This window comes from Parasteatoda tepidariorum, chromosome 9, assembly GCF_043381705.1.
Source record: "Parasteatoda tepidariorum isolate YZ-2023 chromosome 9, CAS_Ptep_4.0, whole genome shotgun sequence".
Taxonomy (NCBI): Eukaryota; Metazoa; Arthropoda; class Arachnida; order Araneae; family Theridiidae; genus Parasteatoda; species Parasteatoda tepidariorum.
This window is the reverse complement of record NC_092212.1, coordinates 45,806,945-45,817,931: the sequence shown is the minus strand read 5'-3', so window position 1 is coordinate 45,817,931 and position 10,987 is coordinate 45,806,945. Positions and strand designations below refer to the sequence as shown.

The 10,987-nt window shown below is 33.1% G+C and overlaps 1 protein-coding gene across 1 annotated transcript in view; it reads right to left on the bottom strand.

Moving 5' to 3' along the window:
- The window catches only part of LOC107437354 (scoloptoxin SSD14), a gene marked incomplete in the record, with an annotated part of 27,078 nt that overhangs the window by 12,606 nt on the left and 3,485 nt on the right, over positions 1–10,987 (bottom strand). The window contains 3 exon segments of the mRNA XM_043052693.2: positions 2,402–2,594; positions 7,529–7,626; positions 9,041–9,163. Coding sequence (XP_042908627.2) covers positions 2,402–2,594; positions 7,529–7,626; positions 9,041–9,163 — 414 coding nt within the window.

The following is a 10,987-nucleotide window of genomic DNA, read 5'->3' as shown; positions in this document are numbered from 1 at the left end:
ATCAGCTTACGAAATTATACGTTTCGGCCCATAGAAGGTCCTGTGAGAGATAAAAAATAATTCAATATATAGAAAAATCCGTTTTTTACTACTTCAATGCAGACTATCAGTTATTGTAATTGTCTCATAATCCATTTAATTTGTAATTAATTGGATAATTAATTAATTTGCTAATCAATAAATTAATCAGAAAATTAACTAATTAATAATTGTTAGTTAATTATTAATTGATTTGCAATTACATACTCCAATTAATTTGGAAAGTTTTTTGAAAAAAAAATAAACAAAAATTTGATGTCAATTTTTTTTTAAAATTAAAACTAACAGGTTTTTCTGATATAAAATTTCCGAAATAAATTTTAACAATAAATGTGCATTATATAGTACGTGAAAGTACCACAAAATTAATTGGAGTATGAGACAATTACACTAACTAATAGTCTGCACTGAAGTAATAAAATACCGATTTTTCTATATATTTAATTATTTTTTATCTCTCACAGGACCTTCTATGGGCCGAAATGAATGTTTTCCCCTAAAATTATTCCTCATAAGACATGCATCCCACTAGTTTATTTCAAAATTGGCGAGTCACACTTCCCTAGTTTCCCTTGTTAGTATTTTTTACAATTCCTATGGATATTTTTTTCTAAATAATATAGAGCAATAAAATGATGTGTTTAGTAAATTTGAATAAGTAATTTAATGCGATACAAATCAGATAAAGTTAGATTTTCTTAGAATTTACTTTAATTGTTAGTTTAACTGACGAAAATCAATTTGAATGCTGCTAAAAAATTCTTTTAACACTAAATTATGCAAAACCAAAGATATTTATTAAATCTCTAAAAACAGACTCCACAGACATGTATATTTAACTGCCTTTGAAAAAAAGAAAATTAAATAAATAAAAATAAGTAAATACATAAATAAATACGCAAATAAATAAATAAATATACAAATAAATGAATAAATAAATAAATAAAAAGCTGCTCAATTGGTATGATTTTGTTTAAAAAATAAATTAATATTTCAAAATAAAGCAAGCTATATTTTCCACATTCTTAATGAGTGAAGATCTTGCATATTAAATTCAGAAGATACTGAATACTGAAGATCTTGTATATTAAATACTTGTATACTGTTTAGTTTGATAATTGTTTATTGGTTCAACATACATTTACAGACACTTGTGTTAAGTTAAGGCTCATAAACCTTTGTCAAGTAGGAAGACAGATAGCACAATACAGAGAAGGACAGCACGAAGATATATCTAGGGTAAAAGCGAGATTCGAACCTGTTACTTCCACGCTTCTCATAGCGTTTTACACGTCCTTGGAAAGATATTTCAGAATAGATTGAGTGACAATGGCTCAGTGATCAAAGTCACCCGACTGTGATTGTGAAGGTCTGTTTTCAATTTTCAGGAGCAGCTTGAAGCTCGCTTAGTTTCAGATGGATGGTTATCTGTTAACTGAGAAGTAAAGGCGGTTGCTACAATAATGCCTTTGATCACGAAATTGTGGAACCTCAATAACGCTATAATAACCCTGGCTCACAAAAAGCTGTTGCGGGAATGAATAACTCTTTTTCAGAGTAGAGTTGCGCATTATTTGTGAAAATTAAATTGAGTAACAACATTTTTTCCCTTTCGAATGACAGGCACTGAACTTTATTCGTTTCGCCTTAGAAGATGCCAGAGTTGATACTCATTTCGCGTTACCCAGTGGGCACCTGTGAACCAAAGTCACGGAGGCGAGTAACAATGCTCACGCCACACTACCACAAACCCATTCATAGGGTGGGCTCCATTCACTCATCACACACAACAGAGGACAACACAAGAGAGAGAGACATCCAGGCACAGAACGGGATTGGACAAGCGGCCATTGGCTTCGCACTCAGGCGTGCGAACCCAACGCCTCTTATAACTGAAATCCTCCACACGGTTTTTTTATAGGTAGTCCGATCAGACCACTATGAAGGATATCCACTTACCGAACGAGTCATTTAATACAGAATATAATGAAAATAAGAAAGTGGTAGCAAATATATATATGAGTAAAAATTTATTTTATTTATGAATATTATTGGTTTGCCTTATTTACTTGTCAACCACTACAGATTCAATTCTCAAATATACAAGATAAATTTCTCTCAATTACTTTTTTAAAAGGTTTTGGGTTCATACGCACAACTGGTTCACTTTTTAAACAGTCTTTCTCCGGACTACTTATAAAAGACCGTGTGGTGGCTTTTTGATGTAGGAGGTGATGGCTAACCGCTCGGGTACCTGGCCGGTTGAGTAACAACATATTTAGTATCTTCTCTCTATTGACGATTGAGTCTGCTCGTGACGAAATAATAATAACTCTAATACGAAACTAAAGGTTAATCAAACCTGATGTGCTCTCGAGATAATATCCCATCCCTGTATTTTTTTAGTGCTCTTGCTAGATGGCGATTGACAGTAATTCCTTCTTCACACATTTTGATTGTTGGAAGGAAGAGATCTTTCCATGGAAGTTTTCCAAATTCCTGGTGCATCGTAGCGTACCCTGATAACTCTCCTGGCACAGCTATGGCTAGACCATCTGAATAAGAAGATTTTTATTAATGTGTGTATTTTCTTTCATAATCACATAATTGCACAGTGGAATTTTGTTTTTGCAACTGGAATATTACAAAGATGCCAACTAGTTTCAGACAGAGCATAAATATTTTTGAGCAGTAGTTTCTAAATGTCTGTTTGTAATTTAACCGATGCTAATCCCATGCATGTTTTTGCCTTTATGTTTGTGTTACACTTCCTTGGTTTAGTACATTTAGATTTATAGGGCTTTTCTCATCACTACTTCTAAATAATTCAAAGCTTATGTGATACGCCAGTTCTGTTACTGTTAAGCCATGTGATTCTTTTAAAAAGTTGGCAAAATTAACCGAAAATCTGCAAACTTTAGTCTGTAGTTCTCAACCTTTCTTGAAATATTTTATCTTATCCGGAGTAGTTGACATCTTTGGCATTAACGAATACTTTGTTTACATTAAAAGCTCTCTTTCTATAACAAATAATCCCCCTAAAAATATCCCCTCTTTTTAATAATATTCTGAATAGCAATATATGCGGCGGCTCGAACCATGGGATTCATCCAGAATGTTAGTAGTGAAGATGTAACATGTCATTCACCTGAAAAAGAGACCTTCCTGACCGAATTAGTAAACAGTGTTTTCTCAGTATCTTTTGATGATAGTCATTCTGCAACGTATGTCACAAAGAAAGAAGGAAAACACGCACTGCACTATTTGCTTTTTGATTTTGCTATTATAAGCATATTCATGAAGTCCATAGACGTATTTTTAATAGTTTTTATATTTTAGATTAGTTACTGTGTTGAAACTAGTTAAATAAGTTCGTTAACTGCTGATCTTGTCTTAAACTCTATACCTTCAGCAGTATTTGGGAGTTGAAGCAGGTGATTGCTCTGTTTGCTGGATTCACCATTTATGATATTATTACTAATTTTTTCATAACAATAAATAATTTATATATATTTATGTGTAAATGAAAAATGTTTGTAATTTTACCAACGCTAATCCCATGTGTGTTTTTGCCTTTATGTTTGTGTTGTATTTCCCTTCTTTCGTCACTTTTCAAATTTTTCACTAGCAACTAACCTCTAGTTAACTGCCAACTTCATTTTAAATGACCCTTTGAGTCAGCAAATATCATTTAAGTACTAAAGTGGCAGCCTTTACCTCGTTTACTCGTTTGTATTATGTTTCAGTTTCTCCAGATTTATCGTTTCGATAAGTAAGTAGGTACTTTTTTCTGTCGCACTAGAACTGCACAATGGGTTATTGGCGGCGGTCCCTGATGATGATCCGAAGACATGCCATCGCAATTTCGATTCTGTGCAGAGGGGATGGCTCTCCCACTTTGGTAGCTCGATGACCTGCGCGTGAAGTCGTGCACTTTACGGTAGAGCAGTTTAACGAGGACCGACACCTCACACCCCTGGTCCCTATGCAGGCTGATGAAAGCTGCCACCCACCCGTTTACTGACAGCAGCCAGTGATGCTAGACTTTGGTGTTTTACTGGGAACCGTGTCTTTACGATCAGTCCACTGTGGGACAGGTTTATATATTCAATAGGGCGTACATGTAACATAGCTTCAAGACATTTCATTTTTGTAACATACATCCTTATAAAACAATAATATTTTAAACGAAAAACTTGGGGCCATTTTTTCACCCCGTAACGATATTTCGAGTTGAAATACTCGCCTGACTTTGTTCTTTATAAACACAATTTTAATTATTGATGTTATCCCATTTCCTTGACCCATCAATGCTCAGCTGTAAAAAGTGGTATATTTATGAAAAGCACTCATATAGAAAATAACGTTAATATATATGTGTTTAACCAAGTAAATATCTACCACCCATTTTAGCTTTAACAAAGCATTCTGCGTTGACTTCAGATTTAAATATAAATAATTTAGAATAATGCATTTGTTAAAAGCTAGCCTCAAATGCCACTCATAATTAAAGTTTATTTTATGAATTTGTAGGTTATCAACGATATTTTTTGTAGAAAAAATGGAATTCGTCAATAAAAATGTCGATATAAATATAGACGGGAAATTATTTCATTTATTAGTTTATGAAAGAACAACGGTTAGTTACACATTATGGTAGACAAAATTATTGTATTTTTCCCAAATAAATCCTAATAATGAAATTGGATAGCAACGCTTTTCCAGCTATTAAAGGAACTGAGCTTTAAAAACGACACTAAGCGCAATGGTAGGTTGGTACTTAATTTACGTCTCACTAGAGCAACATAATGGGCTATTGGCGACGGTCTGGAAAACATCCCTGAGGATGATCTTAAGACGTACTATCGCAATTTTGATCCTCTGCAGAGGGGATGGCTCCGCTGCTTTGGTAGCCCGACGACCTGCGCGCGAAGTCGAGCACTTTATGGTAGAACAGTTTAACGAGGACCGATACCGTGTACCCTATGTCCCTACGCAGGCTGATTAAAGTGCCCATCTACTCGCTTACTGACCTCCACTAGTGTTGATATATATATCTATATATATCAATATCTCTCTCTCTCTCTCTCTCTCTCTCTATATATATATATNTTACCGGCGTGAATTAAAACGCGGTTTAGGTTTAAAAGTACAATAATAAAACAGTTAACAAAAATCGCGAAGATGTAAAATATTGCTTATAGCTTGAATCGAATATAATAAAATTAAAAAAACATTTGATCGAAGAAGAAAAAAATGTTTAGGTAAAATATTAGTGCTGCCATCTATGATATATATATATATATTAAAATTGTAATTTAATTGCCCTTTCACTTAAAAAAATTATTTTGGGTAAAAGATAAAGTTGGCAGGCATGCTATAACCATATCCTCCAACACCTGAAAATTTAGCAAAATGATTTTCCAATGGTAAGAAGCTAATGCTGTTTTTTTTAAAAAAATGAAATGACTTTTTAAACTTTTTTTTCGAAGCTTGAGAACATCTGATAATGTGTCGATTTAACCTTTTAAATGTAAGTTTAAGTTATTTTGAAGTTGTGGTGAACATAATTCTTTTAATTCTAATTCGTTAAAATATTAATATGCTGTCTTTGTAACTATAAGAAAAAATAGTTTTTGAAACTAATTTCACATATGCTAGTTAGTGTGTGCAGACGATATTTTAAGTTACGAAATCCGACTCAAAAATGTTACTTCTCTGAATAAACAATTTTTCAACGGATTCCGATTTCTTACCCCCAAATTAAAGAAGTCGTAGATTTAAAATTTGATTTCTCAGGAATTATTTAAACAATTTCTCTTAAATTTTGGTATTTTGCCATGTAAAATTACATACTTTAAAATGATGTACGAAATTTGTATGCCTTACTTAAATTTTTCCGAATATTATGAAAAAAATTAATAAATATTTACTAACATTTATTATTTGCATGAAATCTTCTTTTGATAACAAATTCTATAATTGTGTGCAAAAATTTTTCAAATTTCTTAAAAAGTTCTCGACATATGGCGAAATACGCAAAAAGTAAAATTAACATTAGGGGTTCCAAACTTTGGACAGATTTCCTGACCCAACGGTGTGGACCATATTTCCCAGATTACGGGGACCTCCTATATTTTGGGGGTCAAAAATCCAAATCCGTTGAAAAAAAGGTTTGTTTATTCACAGAAAGTACGTTTTTGTGTCTAATTTCGAAACTTAAAATACCGTCTGTACTAACTAATTGGCATATTTGAGGTCACCCTCTTGAGCTATTAAGATTGAGTCCTAGAACGAGATGATCCGATTATTAGATCAAAAGTTTATTAGGATCGTCCGTTTTTTTTGGAGCACTGTACATTGCTAGTATAAAGGGGGAAAGGCCCATAGATTAATCAAACATAGCTTTATTAGGGAAAACTAGGTTTAAATATATAATTAAAAATAAGCAGGGAATGAAAAGTAACTAAGTAACCAACGGAAGCTTAAGAGCATGGAAAGAGATCCGTAGAGGGCGATTTCTTGATATATAAAATAGCCAAAAACAAAGCCGACTTCGCGTTATTAATATTAAATTTGAAATGACTTGGTTACAGCTGAATCATCAGAGAAAGCGAGAAAACCGTGAGAAATTAAATTAACCCTGTAACTGAAACATTTTTGCGGTTAGAGAAATATGCAGCTTAAAATTGAAAATAGATTTTGATGTTCGAGTTAGTCGCGGCAATGATTTAATGTGTTATACACTTGTATTGAATTAAAAAGTTAACCGTTACATTGATTGTTAAGAAAACAATAAAAGTATTTATTACTTGCTTTTTATGAGAAGTGTAAAAAATAAAAAATTGCATTAATTTAATTAGAACTGGATTAAGAATGATTAAGAAATTTATGAAATTAAGGAAATTTTCAAAGCTAAGAAAAGTATAATACCAAAAATAATGTCTATTATCAAAAATATTATTATAATGAATATTTTTCAATTCTAATCAAAAATGAGTCCAGAAAAATATATTCAATAAACATTGCAAATTATATATGAGCAAACAAAGAACAAAAATGCTATCTAAATTGTATCAAGTCATTATTAAGGAAGGTGGCACTAAAAAAAAAAAAAATCAGAGCTTGCTTGATTGCTGAAAAGAAAAAAAAACAGAAATTAAGGGTAGTATTGTCAGAAATATCTCCAAGTTTTACCAGGCAATAAAACTGGTTTTGAGGTTTCATATTCCTCTTCCCTCATTAGTGATTCGGCAGATTTCGATGGCATTTTTGTTTTTCCTTCATTGATATTAATTTTGCAACACCTAATGTCGATATTTTTTCGACGAACAATGACGGATTAAGGGTGGTAGTTACGGGGCACCGGTATTATATAACAGTGACTAAGTAATATTCTTCATACAACTAAATTTAACAATTAGTTTTTTTATATAAAAAAAAAATCAACCGTTATATCTTACCGAAATATTTACTCATAACATCATACCGAGTTTGGCCAGAGATGCGTTGCCATGAAACATGTTTTCACTTGCTGCAAGAGGAGCGACTTCTCGAGCATCTATATAAGTGGTCCTGTCTTTTTCCCTAGAAATAATACAAGAGAAAGGGGCAATTATCTTCCTGTGTGTATTTCTGCAATAAATATGCTCCCCTTTAGAAAATGTCCACCAGATTGTTAATTATATCAAAGTAATTTGATAAACGTCACATTATCCTTTGCCAAAACACTTTTTTTTGCACTGATATGAAAAATATTTATAAAATAATGATATATAACTTACATTTAATCAAATAACAAGGTTAGCAATGTCCTTGAAAAATTTTGGTAGCGGTAGCAAATTAACCCCTTCTTTCTCGCTCCCGTGAAAAAGACGGGCTGAGCTTTCGCCCTCTATTTCTCACTCCCGTGTTATTGACGGGCTGGAGTTTTTAGTAGTAACGCGCCAATAAGGATTAACCCTTTCGCACCGGACGAGACATGTGCTGTCCCAGTCCATGGGTGAAAGCCCTTATATACTAAGACGGAAAAGAGAAAAACCTGGTATATAAAACATTTCATTCCAGCATTTTTTTCGAAAGAAAAATGAAATATCTGTAACTATCAAGATTTCCTTTATAATTCTGGCATATATATAAAACTGCTTCTTTTCCAAGATAAAGTAGATATTGTTGAAAAATTTAAAAAAAGAATAAGTAAACTCCTCCCCAAAACTAGCTATAACTGAAATGGTTTTACTACCAGCCTTTCCTCTTTTCCGTCTCGCTTTCACCCCTGNTTAACACGTTGAATGCCGTGTTAATTTTGCATGGCTTGCCCGTCTGGCCACAACGGTAAATAACCACAAACTAAATTTGCAAATATTAGACAGATTTTGCTAGTTTTAAAGCGTTTAGCACTACATCGCGAATTAAAGTGGTGAATTATATAAGCCAACAAATAGCTTAGAAATAGTGGTGGATAAAAGTCTACTTAATTGAATTTATTAAACCAAGAATCACAATTAATAAACTGCCATTTGAAAATATTTATTCGCTTTCCGGAGCAAGTTGGAATCACTGTGTATATAAATAAAACAATTTTTGTGTGTTCTATATTGCATTAATTTAGTCAAACCATTTTACTAACTATAATAATAACTAAAAAAAAAAAACTAAAAATTTACTCAAATTGTGTGTTTCTAATAATCTTGGCTTCACCGGTCACCGGTGACTCCCATGACATTCAAGTTGTAATAAACAAAAATGAAATGAGTTTCTACCACTTTTTATATTTATAGTCGTCTATGGAATCCCTGAACTATCCAGTCAAGAAAACAATCCAGTAAATCATAGAAATATTACTTTTTTTAAAAAACAAGCTAAAACTGAAATAGTTTTGTTACACTTTTTTATTCATTTCCGAATAAAGTTTACTAAGGGAAAGTTCACTAAGTTTACTAAAGTTTTTTCTCTTGACGGTAAGCCAATATGCATTTATTTGAAGATTCATCACACTTACTTATTATAATGGAGCATGAAGAAGCCACCACCTAATCCCATGCTTTGGGGATTTACAACTCCCATGCAAAGAAGCGTAGCAATAGCGGCATCAACCACAGATCCCTCATTAAACAGAACATCCCTGCAAATTATCAAATTTTAACAATCGCTTGTTAGGTATACAATTTAAATAAAAAATTAATAGTGAACTAACTTGTAATTACAATTTGTAAGGAACAAATAGTAAGTACAAGCAGTAAGCACAAATAGTAATAAATTAAAGTAGAGAGCCTCGAATATCCGTGGAATTGGGTGACAAGAAGGGCACAGCGGTTAACAAATATCGAGGATAATCTGAAAAAATCTAAAAGTGAGATAGAAACACGAATTATTTAAAAAAAATGTATTCATACATGTGTATATGTTTTAATTATCTAACAGAAATCTTTGATCTATGTCTAAATCACTGATACAACGAACGGTAAAGAAGAAATTAATACATACACTCTTCAGGAAAGTGCTCAGTTACACAATTTTTTAAAGAAACCAATGATAAATCTCGTGTGATATAATTTTTGCATCTCCTTTGCGGCACTCATCCGCGCGTCAGATAACCCGCACTGCAGATTACCCGCACCGCAATAATCCGCACTGTAGAGGATATGCACCGTGGATAATCAACTGGCATTTAGTCTGGGCTCTATCATATTTGGAAAACAAAGCCATGCAATTTTAACATTGATAAGTAATTAATAAATCATTAGCAGCTCTGAAAGAAAATATGAAATTCCTTGTGTAGTAGTTGAACTCACGACCTCTTGGACATGGTGCTAACACCCTATCAACTATACTATCCTGGTCCCGGAGTTACTCGTAGGCCAGATAATCGTTGCACATAATTAGTTTTCTGCAGTTCTTTTACAATATGTTTCGATGTTGGCCTTTTTAAGACCTAACAAAAAATAACCTTAGTTCTAAGAGATTTAATTTTTAATTTTCTTTCACTTCACAATATCTTCTGCAGTAAGTGGAGTAGTTAACTATTCTTGCATTTGCTTAATATCAAATACATGCTGACCAGGTGGCCGAGTCGTTAACGTACCCGACTGTGGAGCCAATGGTCGCGGGTTCGAATCCCGCTCAGGTTATGGATGTTTCTGTCTCTCTGTGTTCTATGTCCTTTCTCCTTTGTGTGTGATTGTGTGAATGTGACCCGCCCTATAAACGGATTTGTGGTTATGTGACGTGGGACACCCGCTCCACCGCCGTGGCTTCGCTACAGGTGTCCACTGGGTATCGAGAAGAGAGTAGCAGTTCTGGCACTAAAAGGCCAATGGGACAATACATCCCAAGTGCCCGCTATTAAAAAAATATATCAAATACAGTATACTTTTAGTGCCATGAAGTATTGAAATTTAAATATATAAAGCAATGAAATTTTTTATTGCAGTGTAAAGATGCGTCATAGTGTTAACCATAATAGCCAGTAATATCTTGAAAGGAAATTAATATTACAAAATTTGTTTCCATAACTACCTAGTCCTAGTGTTTAGATTTTATTGGGCACCTGGGCCGCGAAGCGGCCCCTATCCCATTCATCTGGAATTTTTGAACAGTTTTGGTTGAGCAATGAGGTAAGCAGGCAATGGAGTTGCTTTTATGAATGTTTCAAGCTCTTTGCTTGAATAACTAAAAAGGAATCAAAAATAAATTGAGCAGCTTGCTCTAAACTGTGTTTGTTTGATTTTGGAGTTGTTCAGAATTGTATCAGCATGAGTAAACGTTATTTTCAGAAAGGTTGATGAAATTATTTGTTTTGATAGTTATGATATGAGGCGTCGGAGGTGAAATGTGCAGCTATTGGTCTGTAGTTTTTATCTTTGATATAATTTTCAAATTTAAAGATTTCATTAAAATTTGCTGTTTTACATTCTATGGCTTTATCGAAAAAATCTGCGTTTAGCTT